The sequence below is a fragment of the Alosa pseudoharengus genome, unplaced genomic scaffold (assembly GCF_046254945.1).
Source record: "Alosa pseudoharengus isolate Yale_2024_CS ecotype anadromous, Long Island Sound unplaced genomic scaffold, YU_APseudo_1.1 YU_APseudo_1.1_scf_8, whole genome shotgun sequence".
Taxonomy (NCBI): domain Eukaryota; kingdom Metazoa; phylum Chordata; class Actinopteri; order Clupeiformes; family Clupeidae; genus Alosa; species Alosa pseudoharengus.
The window spans coordinates 41,831,043-41,848,808 of record NW_027468870.1 but is presented as its reverse complement, the minus strand read 5'-3'; the positions used below and the strand labels follow the sequence as shown (position 1 = coordinate 41,848,808).

The window sequence follows — 17,766 nt, the reverse complement described above, 5'->3', positions numbered from 1 at the left end:
GGAAGTAGGCTCATATTTCAGCAAAGCTTTCACGTATCAAAACTAAACTTGGTACATGGATTGAACAACGAATTAGGAGGAGGCTCAATAAATTTGGTGAACTTTGACCACTAGGACGCGTTATAATCATGGGAAGTGGTAAGCAGAGTACATATACAACAATGACAGAACTTTGAAAGCAGAGGACAGATACAATGAAAGAACTTGAAGTTTGGAGAATTGGAAAGCAGAGGACAGATACAATGAAAGAACTTGAAGTTTGGAGAAATGGAAAGCAGAGGACAGATACAATGAAATAACTTGAAGTTTGGAAAAATGGAAAGCAGAGGACAGATACAATGAAAGAACTTGGAGTTTAGAGAAATGGAAAGAAGAGTACATATACAATGACAGAACTTTGAAAGCAGAGGACAGATACAATGAAAGAACTTGAAGTTTGGAGAAATGGAAAGCAGAGGACAGATACAATGACAGAATGAGTTTGGAGAAATGGAAAGCAGAGGACAGATACAATGAAAGAACTTGGAGTTAAGAGAAATGGAAAGCAGAGGACAGATACAATGACAGAATGAGTTTGGAGAAATGGAAAGCAGAGGTCAGATACAATGAAAGAACTTGGGGTTAAGAGAAATGGAAAGCAGAGGACAGATACAATGAAAGAACTTGAAGTTTGGAGAAATGGAAAGCAGAGGACAGATACAATGAAAACTTTGAAAGCAGAAGACAGATACAATGAAAGAACTTGAAGTTTGGAGCAATGGAAAGCAGAGGACAGATACAATGAAAGAACTTTGAAAGCAGAGGACAGATACAATGAAAGAACTTGAAGTTTGGAGAAATGGAAAGCAGAGGACAGATACAATGAAAGAACTTGAAGTTTGGAGAAATGGAAAGCAGAGGACAGATACAATGAAAGAACTTTGAAAGCAGAGGACAGATACAATGAAAGAACTTGAAGTTTGGAGAAACGGAAAGCAGAGGACAAATACAATGAAAGAACTTTGAAAGCAGAGGACAGATACAATGAAAGAACTTGAAGTTTGGAGAAATGGAAAGCAGAGGACAGATACAATGAAAGAACTTGAAGTTTGGAGAAATGGAAAGCAGAGGACAGATACAATGACAGAATGAGTTTAGAGAAATGGAAAGCAGAGGACAGATACAATGAAAGAACTTGGAGTTTAGACAAATGGAAAGCAGAGTACATATACAATGACAGAATGAGTTTGGAGAAATGGAAAGCAGAGGACAGATACAATGAAAGAATGAGTTTTGAGAAATGGAAAGCAGAGGACAGATACAATGAAAAAACTTGAAATTTGGAGAAATGGAAAGCAGAGGACAGATACAATGAAAGAACTTGAAGTTTGGAGAAATGGAAAGCAGAGGACAGATACAATGAAAGAACTTGAAGTTTGGAAAAATTGAAAGCAGAGGACAGATACAATGAAAGAATGAGTTTTGAGAAATGGAAAGCAGAGGACAGATACAATGACAGAATGAGTTTGGAGAAATGGAAAGCAGAGGACAGATACAATGACAACTTGGAGTTTGGAGAAATGGAAAGCAGAGGATGTCAGGACAGAAATCAACAAGTGGGTGCATGATGTGAGAGAGGATAGATTATACAATTATTATTATCATAAACAGAAGTAAATGACTGGCATCTGTGAATAGCCTGTAATATGTTAAGGTTTTAGTCAAGCTATAGGCTATAGGGGGGCGCATCAGACATTTGTGCTCAGGTGTCTATGATCTGGTAATCCAGCACTGACTAGGGACGCCATAATTCAGTATCCTGATGGCTTGTGGATAGAAACTATCACAATGTCTAATGCTAACTCATGCTTAAACTGCTTGGCCCCCACATTGCTGCTTGCAGCTATATTTATTATTATTCCGTCATTGAAGTCAATGGCAGCCCATAGAACCGACTGGTGAAAAGTTTCGAAATTTGGCACAGTGATTGGACACAGTCCCATGATTCATTTCACCAAGTTTCAGGTCGGCACCTCGAGCACTCTAGCGCCACCACCAGGCCAAAGTTGGACGTGCGTTCATGCACGTAACTTTTGACCCGTTCACCCGATTGTCAAAAATGAGGTATCGTTGGAATCCTTGGACCAAGCCGAGTTCAACGCACCCTATGACGTCATTTTCTGCCATGATGGATTTTCCGCCATTTTGAATTACATCAAAATCACTTAAAACGTATCAGAGGTCACAAATTTTGTCCGATCGACACCAAACTTCCCAGATACCATCTACAGACCATGCCTCATTTCTGCATTGCTTTTTGTCTTCGGAACTAAAACCGTTCGCGCGTAACAGCCAATTGAAATTTGCGGCGAAGCCGCCAAACAGGAAGTGAGCTCATATCTCATCAACCCATTCATCTATCATAACCAAACTTAGTCCATGGACTCAGGACCCAATCAGGGGGACGCTCAAGAAATCTGGTGACCTTTGACATCTAGGGGGCGCTGTAATTAAGAAACATGCCTTTTGGCCTGTAGCAGCAGTTGTGCTTAGAATTAAAACGCACTAGTGGTGTCTGGTAATGCTGTTGGAGGTCCTTAGGCCGACCCAAGCCAACTTGTGATGTCATCGTAAATGATTCGGCCGCCATATTGGATTTCATCAAAAACACTTAAAAGTCTTCACAGGTCACAAATTTTGTCTGATCGACACCAAACTTCAAAGATATCATCTTCAGACCATGCCTTATCAGTGCATTGCTTTTTGGAACAATTGACAGTAGCATTCGGCTGTAACAGCCAATCGAAATTTGCGACGATGCCGCCAAACAGGAAGTGAGCTCATATCTCAGCAACCCATTGATCTATCATAACCAAACTAAGTACATGGACTCAGGACCCAATCAGGGGGACGCTCAAGAAATCTGGTGACCTTTGACCTCTAGGGGGCGCTGTAATTAAGAAACATGCCTTTTGGCCTGTAGCTGCAGTTGTGCTTAGAATTAAAATGCACTAGTGGTGTCTGGTAATACTGTTGGAGGTCCAAAGGCTAACCCAAGCCAACTTGTGATGTCATCGTAATTGATTCGGCCGCCATATTGGGTTCAATCAAAAAAACGTAAAAATTTTCGCAGGTCACAAATTTCAGCGGATCCTCACCAAAATTGGCAGAGACCATCTTCAGACCATGCCTTATCAGTGCATTGCTTTCTGGAACAATTGACAGAAGCATTCGGCTGTAACAGCCAATCGAAATTTGTGGCGAAGCCGCCAAACAGGAAGTGAGCTCATATCTCAGCAACCCTTGCATGTATCAAAGCCAAACTGGGTGCATGGACTCAGGACCCAATCAGGGGGACACTCAATAAATCTGGTGACCTTTGACCTCTAGGGGGCGCTGTAATTGAGAAACATGCCTTTTGGCCTGTAGCTGCTGATGCGCATTATTTTGCAATGGAGGTCAATGGCAGCCCATAGAACCGTCTGGCAAAAGGTTCTGACATTTGGCACACTGATTTAAGACAGTCCATTGATCCATGTCACCAAGTTTCATGTCGTCACCTCCAGCGCTCTAGCGCCACCAACAGGCCAAAGTTGGACATGCGTTCACGCACGTAACTTTTGACCCGTCAGTCCGATTTTCAAAAATGAGGTATTGCTGGAATCCTTGGACCATGCCGAGTTCAACGCACCCTATGACGTCATTTTCCGCCATGATGGATTTTCCGCCATTTTGGATTTCATCAAAATCACTTAAAATGTATCAGAGGTCACAAATTTTGTCCGATCGACACCAAACTTCAAAGATATTATCTACACACCATGCCTCATTAATGCATTGCTTTTTGTCTCCGGAACTAAAACCGTTCGCGCGTAACAGCCAATCGAAATTTGTGGCGAAGCCGCCAAACAGGAAGTGAGCTCATATCTCAGCAACCCATTGATCTATCATAACCAAACTAAGGACATGGACTCAGGACCCAATCAGAGGGACGCTCAAGAAATCTGGTGACCTTTGACCTCTAGGGGGCGCTGTAATTAAGAAACATGCCTTTTGGCCTGTAGCTGCAGTTGTGCTTAGAATTAAAATGCACTAGTGGTGTCTGGTAATACTGTTGGAGGTCCAAAGGCTAACCCAAGCCAACTTGTGATGTCATCGTAATTGATTCGGCCGCCATATTGGGTTCAATCAAAAAAACGTAAAAATTTTCGCAGGTCACAAATTTCAGCGGATCCTCACCAAAATTGGCAGAGACCATCTTCAGACCATGCCTTATCAGTGCATTGCTTTCTGGAACAATTGACAGAAGCATTCGGCTGTAACAGCCAATCGAAATTTGTGGCGAAGCCGCCAAACAGGAAGTGAGCTCATATCTCAGCAACCCTTGCATGTATCAAAGCCAAACTGGGTGCATGGACTCAGGACCCAATCAGGGGGACACTCAATAAATCTGGTGACCTTTGACCTCTAGGGGGCGCTGTAATTGAGAAACATGCCTTTTGGCCTGTAGCTGCTGATGCGCATTATTTTGCAATGGAGGTCAATGGCAGCCCATAGAACCGTCTGGCAAAAGGTTCTGACATTTGGCACACTGATTTAAGACAGTCCATTGATCCATGTCACCAAGTTTCATGTCGTCACCTCCAGCGCTCTAGCGCCACCAACAGGCCAAAGTTGGACATGCGTTCACGCACGTAACTTTTGACCCGTCAGTCCGATTTTCAAAAATGAGGTATTGCTGGAATCCTTGGACCATGCCGAGTTCAACGCACCCTATGACGTCATTTTCCGCCATGATGGATTTTCCGCCATTTTGGATTTCATCAAAATCACTTAAAATGTATCAGAGGTCACAAATTTTGTCCGATCGACACCAAACTTCAAAGATATTATCTACACACCATGCCTCATTAATGCATTGCTTTTTGTCTCCGGAACTAAAACCGTTCGCGCGTAACAGCCAATCGAAATTTGTGGCGAAGCCGCCAAACAGGAAGTGAGCTCATATCTCAGCAACCCATTGATCTATCATAACCAAACTAAGGACATGGACTCAGGACCCAATCAGAGGGACGCTCAAGAAATCTGGTGACCTTTGACCTCTAGGGGGCGCTGTAATTAAGAAACATGCCTTTTGGCCTGTAGCTGCAGTTGTGCTTAGAATTAAAATGCACTAGTGGTGTCTGGTAATACTGTTGGAGGTCCAAAGGCTAACCCAAGCCAACTTGTGATGTCATCGTAATTGATTCGGCCGCCATATTGGGTTCAATCAAAAAAACGTAAAAATTTTCGCAGGTCACAAATTTCAGCGGATCCTCACCAAAATTGGCAGAGACCATCTTCAGACCATGCCTTATCAGTGCATTGCTTTCTGGAACAATTGACAGAAGCATTCGGCTGTAACAGCCAATCGAAATTTGTGGCGAAGCCGCCAAACAGGAAGTGAGCTCATATCTCAGCAACCCTTGCATGTATCAAAGCCAAACTGGGTGCATGGACTCAGGACCCAATCAGGGGGACACTCAATAAATCTGGTGACCTTTGACCTCTAGGGGGCGCTGTAATTGAGAAACATGCCTTTTGGCCTGTAGCTGCTGATGCGCATTATTTTGCAATGGAGGTCAATGGCAGCCCATAGAACCGTCTGGCAAAAGGTTCTGACATTTGGCACACTGATTTAAGACAGTCCATTGATCCATGTCACCAAGTTTCATGTCGTCACCTCCAGCGCTCTAGCGCCACCAACAGGCCAAAGTTGGACATGCGTTCACGCACGTAACTTTTGACCCGTCAGTCCGATTTTCAAAAATGAGGTATTGCTGGAATCCTTGGACCATGCCGAGTTCAACGCACCCTATGACGTCATTTTCCGCCATGATGGATTTTCCGCCATTTTGGATTTCATCAAAATCACTTAAAATGTATCAGAGGTCACAAATTTTGTCCGATCGACACCAAACTTCAAAGATATTATCTACACACCATGCCTCATTAATGCATTGCTTTTTGTCTCCGGAACTAAAACCGTTCGCGCGTAACAGCCAATCGAAATTTGTGGCGAAGCCGCCAAACAGGAAGTGAGCTCATATCTCAGCAACCCATTGATCTATCATAACCAAACTAAGGACATGGACTCAGGACCCAATCAGAGGGACGCTCAAGAAATCTGGTGACCTTTGACCTCTAGGGGGCGCTGTAATTAAGAAACATGCCTTTTGGCCTGTAGCTGCAGTTGTGCTTAGAATTAAAATGCACTAGTGGTGTCTGGTAATACTGTTGGAGGTCCAAAGGCTAACCCAAGCCAACTTGTGATGTCATCGTAATTGATTCGGCCGCCATATTGGGTTCAATCAAAAAAACGTAAAAATTTTCGCAGGTCACAAATTTCAGCGGATCCTCACCAAAATTGGCAGAGACCATCTTCAGACCATGCCTTATCAGTGCATTGCTTTCTGGAACAATTGACAGAAGCATTCGGCTGTAACAGCCAATCGAAATTTGTGGCGAAGCCGCCAAACAGGAAGTGAGCTCATATCTCAGCAACCCTTGCATGTATCAAAGCCAAACTGGGTGCATGGACTCAGGACCCAATCAGGGGGACACTCAATAAATCTGGTGACCTTTGACCTCTAGGGGGCGCTGTAATTGAGAAACATGCCTTTTGGCCTGTAGCTGCTGATGCGCATTATTTTGCAATGGAGGTCAATGGCAGCCCATAGAACCGTCTGGCAAAAGGTTCTGACATTTGGCACACTGATTTAAGACAGTCCATTGATCCATGTCACCAAGTTTCATGTCGTCACCTCCAGCGCTCTAGCGCCACCAACAGGCCAAAGTTGGACATGCGTTCACGCACGTAACTTTTGACCCGTCAGTCCGATTTTCAAAAATGAGGTATTGCTGGAATCCTTGGACCATGCCGAGTTCAACGCACCCTATGACGTCATTTTCCGCCATGATGGATTTTCCGCCATTTTGGATTTCATCAAAATCACTTAAAATGTATCAGAGGTCACAAATTTTGTCCGATCGACACCAAACTTCAAAGATATTATCTACACACCATGCCTCATTAATGCATTGCTTTTTGTCTCCGGAACTAAAACCGTTCGCGCGTAACAGCCAATCGAAATTTGTGGCGAAGCCGCCAAACAGGAAGTGAGCTCATATCTCAGCAACCCATTGATCTATCATAACCAAACTAAGGACATGGACTCAGGACCCAATCAGAGGGACGCTCAAGAAATCTGGTGACCTTTGACCTCTAGGGGGCGCTGTAATTAAGAAACATGCCTTTTGGCCTGTAGCTGCAGTTGTGCTTAGAATTAAAATGCACTAGTGGTGTCTGGTAATACTGTTGGAGGTCCAAAGGCTAACCCAAGCCAACTTGTGATGTCATCGTAATTGATTCGGCCGCCATATTGGGTTCAATCAAAAAAACGTACACATTTTCGCAGGTCACAAATTTCAGCGGATCCTCACCAAAATTGGCAGAGACCATCTTCAGACCATGCCTTATCAGTGCATTGCTTTCTGGAACAATTGACAGAAGCATTTGGCTGTAACAGCCAATCGAAATTTGTGGCGAAGCCGCCAAACAGGAAGTGAGCTCATATCTCAGCAACCCTTGCATGTATCAAAGCCAAACTGGGTGCATGGACTCAGGACCCAATCAGGGGGACACTCAATAAATCTGGTGACCTTTGACCTCTAGGGGGCGCTGTAATTGAGAAACATGCCTTTTGGCCTGTAGCTGCTGATGCGCATTATTTTGCAATGGAGGTCAATGGCAGCCCATAGAACCGTCTGGCAAAAGGTTCTGACATTTGGCACACTGATTTAAGACAGTCCATTGATCCATGTCACCAAGTTTCATGTCGTCACCTCCAGCGCTCTAGCGCCACCAACAGGCCAAAGTTGGACATGCGTTCACGCACGTAACTTTTGACCCGTCAGTCCGATTTTCAAAAATGAGGTATTGCTGGAATCCTTGGACCATGCCGAGTTCAACGCACCCTATGACGTCATTTTCCGCCATGATGGATTTTCCGCCATTTTGGATTTCATCAAAATCACTTAAAATGTATCAGAGGTCACAAATTTTGTCCGATCGACACCAAACTTCAAAGATATTATCTACACACCATGCCTCATTAATGCATTGCTTTTTGTCTCCGGAACTAAAACCGTTCGCGCGTAACAGCCAATCGAAATTTGTGGCGAAGCCGCCAAACAGGAAGTGAGCTCATATCTCAGCAACCCATTGATCTATCATAACCAAACTAAGGACATGGACTCAGGACCCAATCAGAGGGACGCTCAAGAAATCTGGTGACCTTTGACCTCTAGGGGGCGCTGTAATTAAGAAACATGCCTTTTGGCCTGTAGCTGCAGTTGTGCTTAGAATTAAAATGCACTAGTGGTGTCTGGTAATACTGTTGGAGGTCCAAAGGCTAACCCAAGCCAACTTGTGATGTCATCGTAATTGATTCGGCCGCCATATTGGGTTCAATCAAAAAAACGTACACATTTTCGCAGGTCACAAATTTCAGCGGATCCTCACCAAAATTGGCAGAGACCATCTTCAGACCATGCCTTATCAGTGCATTGCTTTCTGGAACAATTGACAGAAGCATTCGGCTGTAACAGCCAATCGAAATTTGTGGCGAAGCCGCCAAACAGGAAGTGAGCTCATATCTCAGCAACCCTGCCATATATTATAACCAAACTTACTACATAGATTCATGACCCCATTAGGAGGACGTCAAAAAATTTGGTGACCTTTGACCTGTAGGGGGTGCTGCAATTAGCAATATTGCATTTTGATATGTAGTTGCTGATGTGTTATATCAATCTTTTATTTTTTGATGTAAAACTGATGACAGCATGTTCCATCCAGTTAATTCTAATGCATGCGTGCAAGGGCAGGGCAGGGCAGGGCAGGACGGGGTGAGACGGGCTGGGGTGATTAGGTGGGGGGGGCTGGCTGGCGGAGGCGGTGGCAATACTCAGCCCTGTTTCAGCCCTGTTCATCCCGGGTGTCTGCTGAGTTCTATCTTGTCACCGTGGCTACTCCGGCCTATTCTGCTTGGCCCCCTCATTGCTGCTTGCAGCTATATTTCTGAATGACTCCGGACTTTGACGCAATCGGATAACACTACGACCAATATTTACTGTTCTCCAACATTGCAGCGCTGTCTTCATCAGTTTAGCTGGTTCCCCGGGATGCAAGGGGAAAAAGTAACGTGCATCATTGCTCATTGCCAGAGTGTCTCGCAGAAACAATTCCATTGTGCTCTCGCGAGAACTCTGGATTTCCAGGGTACAATAATATGTGAATGACTGAAGACAAATATTAAGGATATCCATTATGCAGATGACTCTTTGCCTGGGACTTTTTGCTAAAGGCTGCTTACATAGCTGTGCCTTTCGCTTTAGACCAGGTTTTTCTTTGTCAGTGGTGTTCTGATTTTTAGTGACCTTGATTTCAATTGAACTGCAGGGCATGGCGAAAAAATCATCACTGCCTTGGGTGTAAGATAGGAACAAGACTTGCGTCACGTTTGGCGGCACGTTGCGCCTGGTGAAAGATAGGGCCCTAAATGTTATTTTATTGCTGTACCTGTAACTCTGTAGCTTTTATGTTAAAATCCTTAAATGGTATTCTATTGATGTAAGTCTCTTTGGATAAATGCATCTGCCAAATGAAAAAATATAAATGCTTCCCAACAGATTAACATCCAGCTTGGTTTACTGACCCCAACTAAACTGGCACATAATTTGGTCGTCATAACCAGGGTAGGAATTTCACGGCGACCATGACCGTCGTTGCCCCTTGCGTTGGCCGTGATGCCCCTTTGAAAATCAGAGGTTTACAGGCCATGGTCGCCTTGGTGCCCCCTTCTTTCAATATTCTGCTTTGCGTCCGACTAATAGCGATTTTTATTTAGCCTATGGCCTGTCAAAATAATCTTAGCATTCACAGCGCAAATTAATTTAGTCTTTTACGCAGTGGAGAAAGTGACAGCGCACGGCAAGAAAGAAAGTGCGTCCAAATTCACCCATTCTTCTCAGTTGAACTACTCGCGAAATAGCCTACTCATCACACAGACATCACAAGTAGCCTATCACATCACATGAAAGAGCTTTTTCTCAGCTTTTAAACGATGTTAGACACTAACTGCTGTGGTGAACGGTTCGCGAGAAAAGTAATTAATATAATTCAATTTAATCATAAATTTTATTTAAGGTTCTGCGCCCATCTCCCTACCCATTCATCTCGGTGGAATACTTCACGAACCCGTCGTTCAACACACGACAATCCATATATCACAATAAACAGCAGACCTTACCGAACACAAGGTGTAAAGCAGTCCCCTGTACATTTAGCCGTTCCAGAGTAATCCAGTTTTGAATTTGCAGCAAATTTCCACATGCATGGATGTCTCCAAATTTGGGCTTTACATTTTAAAATGTGTTTAAATTGTTCTACATGATTTCATAACGGGCCAAATACAAAATAAATGTTACAAATATCGCCTAGATATAGGTAAATATTAACATCAGAGGACCATTTGAGCGCTTCTGCTTTTTACTGCACGCTTCTGTTTCAGTAGGGGCGCTGCTCAGATGCATGTCAACGCAGAGGGTTATGGGTATTTTTGTTCACCTGAGGATCCACAGATACATCCTTGAAAATTCTCAAAACGAAAGACCGAATTTCGGAGCATTCTTGACATTGGAACAGTGCTCCGCGGAGTTCAATAATGTGGCGACCTTGAGCCTTAATGATCACAAAATGCGAAGCATGCATCTAGGCTATTGAGTTTTTTAAAGCTGAGCTGTGCTTAAATTGTTCAATACATGATTTCATAACAGGCCAAATATAAAATAAATGTTAAATATAGCCTAGATATCTAAATATTAGATGATCAGATGATTTACAGTTATATGTAATATGTCATGTTTCATGTTTTTGTAATGTTTCATACAGTGATGCAGGTCTACTGCTGTGAATAGCTTTGATAATTTTTATAGCTTACTACTGTATAGTTAACTTTGGCCTTGGTGCCCTGACATGTGGCCTTTGTGCCCCCCACCAAATATGCCCAACTGAAGGCCAAGTGGCCTTGTCCCTAAAATGGTGAAATTCCAAGCCTGGTCATAACCTAGCTCAATAGCCTCAATTGCAAAATTATGTTGGTTTATCCTTTACAACATTAGGAAGATCAGACCTTATCTGACACAAGATACCACATCATTTATTGTACTATTGCAATTCATTATTAGCTGGCCTGCCTGCTTGTGTAGTGAGTAAACAGTTCATTTAGAATGTGGCAGCACACTAGTATTTAATCAGCCAAAGAGGACACATGCAACTCCTCTCTTAGTTACTCCCCATTTACTTCCTATACCAGCTAGAATTAAATTCAAAGTGGATCTGCTCCCTGCTACTTCTAGGTCAAATTCAAAACTCTTCTCCTCTGTGGTTCTTCGTTGGTTGAATGATTTGCCTAGTGTTCTGTGATCCTGGGATAGTTTTGAGTCTTTCAAGAGATTTCTATTTCTATTCTCAGTGGCACCAAAAAATTATCTTCCCCAATACATTTTTAGATTAAAATATGGGCCTGTTGGTTATAGGATTATACAAGCTAAAACATATGTTTAGCTATTATATCAAGCTAAAAACATATTTTTGAAAGTGGAAATAATCTGTAGCATTTATCTATAACTATCAGTGTATGTTAGGGATCTTATTTAAACACATACATGTTCATATACATATTCATACACATACATGTCCATGTCCATTTGTTTTCCTACCTTCCACACTTCTTGCTTGTGCTTCATAAGACATTCCAGCAGCTGACAATGGTACACTGGTAACAGCATGCAAACACAGTTCATTATATAACATCAGTCAGAGCCCAGAGTGAAATTATTTCAGTTAGAAACCTTCCCAAGATGTCTTTGAAAGTTTTACGACTTGTTTAAGACTAATGGTCAAGACAATGAAGAGATGGCAGGTTTGGCATATTGAAGTAGACCTACAGCACTTAAACTGCTGCTGCACAACAGACAGGATAAACATGCTGTTCCTGCTACACCCAATGAAAAATGAACATCAAATAAAGATTCACTTATATAGCAGTATTATGATCAATGACACCCTACCTGGGTTAGAGGTGTATTGCATAGCTATCATAAGCATAGAGGAAGCAGAAAGATTCACAAAGGCTGGCACACCACCTTCTCTTCTGGTGGAACCTACTACAAAATATAAGTCAGGTAAAAACAGATTAAGTCAAGCAAAGACTCTCTTTGTTCTGTATAATCAACTCACAAGATAGAAAATATGTCTTTCAAGAGCTAACCTTCTAATGGGATGACAACATAATTGGGTAACACTTTATTTTAAGGTTCACATGTTAGCCACCAATACATACCTAATTAATACATGTATTAGTGACTTGTGCAACCTGGTCTCATTACGGAAACGTTCCCCTGGGAACGTTTTGGCAAACCCAGCCAAACGTTCCACCAGACACGTTTCTGAGGTGCAAACTAGCCAAGCAACCCAGCGGGGGTGCTAAAGAGAGACGTTTAGACGTTGTTTACTACAGTTAGGTCTGGTCAAACTAAATTGTAGCTTACACAAGCTCAGCAGTATTCTTTAGTTAGCAAACCAAAGTTTGGATTAATAGTGCCTATATCTCGCTACGTTTCACAAAATATAAGGGCACAAACCCTGAACTGCCGTCTATGGTTAGCTGCCATTCTTGGTGGGGTTTTTTTTTCGCGAGCAACCCGGGGGATTTTAGCTCAGTTGTCAACACGCTCGACTTCCGCTCCGAGGGGCAGCTGTTCGCAGGTTCACAGGTAACCATTTGTTAGGTGTGTATTCACAAATTTCTTGTTCATGATGTATTGATATAATCTTAATAATGACCTTGTAAGCCTTGATCTCTACATACTAATTAGTAGTAAGTACCAAAATAGAATATGCATAACCTACTTGTATACTGTCTGAATAAATCCCAAATAGTAGAAGAACAGTTGTAGAATAAGCAAGTGTATGGCTCAACATCATTGCTGCATTTCACTGCCCAGGTTGCTGTGTGAAATAGCACTTAATAACTGGGAGATTGGCTCCCATTCTAAAGTGGAAACTGGTTCCTTGGTAGCAATCACATTATCATCAGTAATACCTCTGCAGAATGTACTTTGTTACATTCATACATTGTTCATTCAAAATATGGTCCCTGTTCTAAAGTAGAGGCTAGGACAATGTTTATTTAACAAGTTCTGTAAACATGTTACATTGTACTCTCAATGATCTCACAAAGCACAAAAAGACCAGCAATACCTTCTCCCAATACTAATAAAATACTAGTCCACTCTGGCAAGTAAATAGCAAATGTTCTTTTGTGTGATTTCTTTACTGCTACTGTAGTTTTCAGGCAAATAGGCCTGCTGTGTACAAGTTTTTGATATGTGGTAGGTGGGTCCCGTTTCAAAGAAGACCACCACAGATGTGTTGAATGACAATTCTTTTGCCCTTTTTATTTGTTTAAAAGACATGTTTTTATCCTGTCAGTTCTAGTTAAAACTAGCTTTTGCTAGTCTTTTTGTGCTTTGTGAGCTCATTGAGAGTACAATGTAACATGTTTACAGAACTTGTTAAATAAACATTGTCAGTGCTGTCACTTTTCTCATCTTCTTTTCTATTGTTAACACCCTCCCAGCCTCTACTTTAGAACAGGGACCATATTTTGACATATCATGACTAATAAGTACATACTGCAGAGGTATTACTGATGATAATGTGCTTGCTGCCAAGGAACCAGTTTCCACTTTAGAATGGGAGCCAATCTCCCAGTTATTAAGTGCTATTTCACACAGCAACTTGGGCAGTGAAATGCAGCAATGAGGTTGAAAATGAAATTTGTGAATACACACCTAACAAATGGTTAATGTTGCCTAACACCTGCCTTACAAGTCACCACATAAAGACCTTGGGATACTTCGGTTTGGCTTTAGGGACCCTCTACTCACTACCACGTAAGTGTAATGTTGTTTGGAACTGTAGAAGAGTGTTAACGAGTTTTGACTAAAAATGGTAACATCGAACTTTCTCAAAACACATCCGAATGACATGATTTGGATATCAACTCAACGTATGTACTCCCAATCATCCGTAAATTGATCTAAAGTGCATTTTACTCCGGATAATTCCTTTAAATATAACGGATGCTTATCGCATCTTGATATGCGCATGCGCACACAGCAATACCCATCCCCCACCCTGGACTGACATTTGAACTCCAACCACGGTGACTTCAATCACCATTTAAAATGTAATGTTAACCAAATCCGTTTGTTAACAGTCTAACCATCATGTCAAAACTAGAAATGCAATTCCAAGGAATTACCAGTGCATGAAAATGCTAAAGTTGTGATGTAAAATATCATGTATAGTTAAAACAGATAATACAGAGATGGTTACTACGGTGATGCTATGATAGACATGGTGGTTGCATAGCTTAATAAAAGTTGATAGTTTAAAAGTAGACCGTTTAAAAGTTGAAGGTAAATAGTTTAAAAGTTGTTGACAGACTGGAAGTTTAATGAATGTTGATATTCAAATAGTTTAATGGCTGTGTATAGGTAGATATTTGACGATAACTGAAAGTTGGAATGGCTCTGATGTTTGCTAGCAGTTATGCTAAGATTTTTAACTATGCTAACCATGCTACTTAGCTAACTTAGCTAACGTTTTCTAGCAGTTTAATGAATGTTGATATTCAAATAGTTTAATGGCTGTGTATAGGTAGATATTTGACGATAACTAAAAGGTTGGAATGGCTCCAATGTTTGCTAGCAGTTATGCTAAGATTTTTAACTATGCTAACCATATTACTTAGCTAATATTTTATAGCAGTGGTAACAATGCTAACATGCTAACCATGCTACTTAGCTAACTTAGCTAACGTTTCTAGCAGTTTTGTTAACTATGCTAGCAATGCTAACTATGTTAACCATGCTACTTAGCTAACTTAACTAACATTTTCTAGCAGTTTTGCTAAACATGCTAACTATGCTAGCAATGCTAATATGTTAACTATGTTAACCATGTGACTTAGCTAACCTAGCTAATCATTTTTAGTAGTTATGCTAACTATGCTAACTAGGATGCTAACATGCTAACTATGCTAACCATGCTACTTAACTAATCATTTTTAGCAGTTTTGCTAAAAATGCTAACAATGCTAGCATGCTAACTATGCTAACCATGCTAACTAGCTACAGTGGGTAGGAGTCATAGTTGATGACAAGTAACAGTTACAATGGCTGAACAGTTAAAAAGTTCAGTAGTTTAAAGGGTTAAATTGTTTAATAGTGAAATATTGTAGTGAGGACTTATTTTGAAACAGTTTTTGGCAGAGGAAGCAGTTGAACAGGATGTGTAGTCTTAATAGGGCCAGTTTGTATGCTTAAAGCCTGAGACTGGCAGTTGATCCAGGTGGCCTTCATAGAGCAATTGTAACCAGGAATACTGATTAACCAGTGGTTGGGCCTTCCAGGCCCAGGTGTCCCTATACTACTACTGTATACTATTCTATACAGTTCACTGCACTCAGGTGATCTCCATTGAGAGACTACTGGCATCAATAGGTTGGACTGCTAATAAATTGGATAAGTTCATTTAAATTATTGTCAAAATGATTGTCAAAAAGGCATGATTCCATTCATAAAATAAGTAAAAGGGAAAATATCCCAGGGGGTGAATACTTTTTAATAGGTGTACATATTCATCTAAATCAAATTGAATAGTGTCTAACTTGGGTTCTCAATACATGGAGGCATGCTGGAGACATTTGTAGCCTACTTCAAGTAAATAATTAGTAGGTTGCTTCTTCACAATAGTCCAAATGTAAATAAAGTCATAGGCATAAAGGAGTTCTATCAAAGAAGTGCAGGTTAAAGCTAGATACAACGTGCTGTCAGTTGAAATATGGACACTTTGGAATCAATGAGAGGTGGGCCTATAGCTGTTCAGACGAAAATTGTGTAATGTACTATAGGTTGTTAATAGACTGTTTTTCTGGCAACACAACATGTCCCATATTACGTTTTTCAGTAATGTTGTTCAAGGGTAGCAGGACACTGCAGCAAGTATGTTTGGAACAATAAGAATGGTACACTTACATATTGCCATAGGGAGGAAGGAGGTACTCAAATACTCAATGATGTCTTTGTGCAGGAATGGCGGAAACGTAGCTAAGGTCGAGATCATAGTATATGGTAAAGTGCTGAGAATATCATCACTGAGAAAAGGTAGGAGGCAAGTTGTGGTGTAAAATATGGCCTGTCCTAGATCTATAGGTGAGAGCAGACAAGAGGGAAAGAAAGAGAAAATAATAAAAAAGCATGATGATACATTTGGTGTAGAAAACATTTAGATACATGATTTCTCAGCTACTTCAACTATTGTTTCAGTGCATGATTTGGAAGCAAAATCAATTAATCCACACATATTTATTTGCCCGCAAATTAGCTACAAACATATCCTCTGGTCCTGGACACATTTATATCACTCAACCAAAAAAAAAAAAACAATTTATTTCAGGTTGGGAAAAATTGATGCACATTTTAATTTACAACATTGTGTTACAGCAGTGTGATCATCATCACTCACCATGCTGACCATGCTGCAGGAGGGGCACCAGGTCAAGCAAGGTGACAAGGGTGGCATAGAGTCCCTGATAGTCCAGAGAGGGGTACTCTGAGAGCTGAGCGTCCCGGCTCTGCTGGGGGGGGCACCCACCACGCTCGGCCGGGGCGTCCCGCAGAACGCTGTAAAGGAGGGAGCGAGTAACTGTAGGGTTGATGGAACTGACTTGTGGTCTTAGAGATGGGGTGAGTGGGAATGGCACAGGAAAAAGACACATGGTCATGGGCACGGCCAAATTGGAAGCCTCCTGGCTCTCCTTTCTGCCTGTACGGGACAGGATGCTGCTCCAGGGAGGGGGAGGGGGGAAGAAGGGGAACAGGGGAAAAAAAGAGACAACAAAGACACAAAGAAACAGCACATTACATTGAAATGGCACTACAGAGACAGTGTAAGTAGAAAAAAACTAAGCCCAGATAAGCTCCACATAGGATGCAGTGTCTTGGCCAAACAAAGGTTGCTGATAATATAGCTCTTTTTTCAATGTTTTCCAATTGAAAGTAACACTAGCAACTCAAAAAGAGAGCAAACACTCACAAATAGGAGACTGCAAATGCTGCAATGATCACTGCATCTTATGCGTATCTGGTGACAAGGAGCAAAAATATAAAAAATAGCATGTTTTCAGTGGCAGCCCTGTACTTCTCCAAATAAGCCCATACTCCAAATGAAGCAACATTATGAGTCAAATTATTCAAAAGGGCCAATAGATTTCTAGGAAAAGATAAAACGCTATCTCTGTCACAATATGTGCATAGCAATATCACACAGTCTTGGGGAAAATACAGAGGTGACACTTCTGAAACATGCATTAGCCAGTAATAAACATGTATGTAGGGTCTGACAGAAAAAATAATGCTCCCTGATCACAACACATGTTTATTGCACAGTAAATCAAAAATGTGTAAATACATTATGATACTGTCTCAGTATCATTACAGAGGAAAGAAGTAATGATATCCAACAGGCATATGGATTCCAATTCTGAAATAGATGTTGCTAATCTACAGTTGGGAAGGGGAAGAAATAAACACTGTAATGGATAAAGGAAGTTG

At 41.5% G+C, this 17,766-nt stretch overlaps 1 protein-coding gene across 1 annotated transcript in view; it reads right to left on the bottom strand.

Moving 5' to 3' along the window:
- The window catches only part of unc79 (unc-79 homolog, NALCN channel complex subunit), a 354,164-nt gene that overhangs the window by 285,379 nt on the left and 51,019 nt on the right, over positions 1 to 17,766 (bottom strand). The window contains exons 3-6 of the mRNA XM_076275011.1: positions 16,679 to 16,995; positions 16,189 to 16,359; positions 12,154 to 12,249; positions 11,803 to 11,858 (exon numbers count right to left, since the gene is read on the bottom strand). Of these exons, the coding sequence (XP_076131126.1) occupies positions 11,803 to 11,858; positions 12,154 to 12,249; positions 16,189 to 16,359; positions 16,679 to 16,995 (640 nt within the window). The remainder of the gene's footprint in view (positions 1 to 11,802; positions 11,859 to 12,153; positions 12,250 to 16,188; positions 16,360 to 16,678; positions 16,996 to 17,766) is intronic.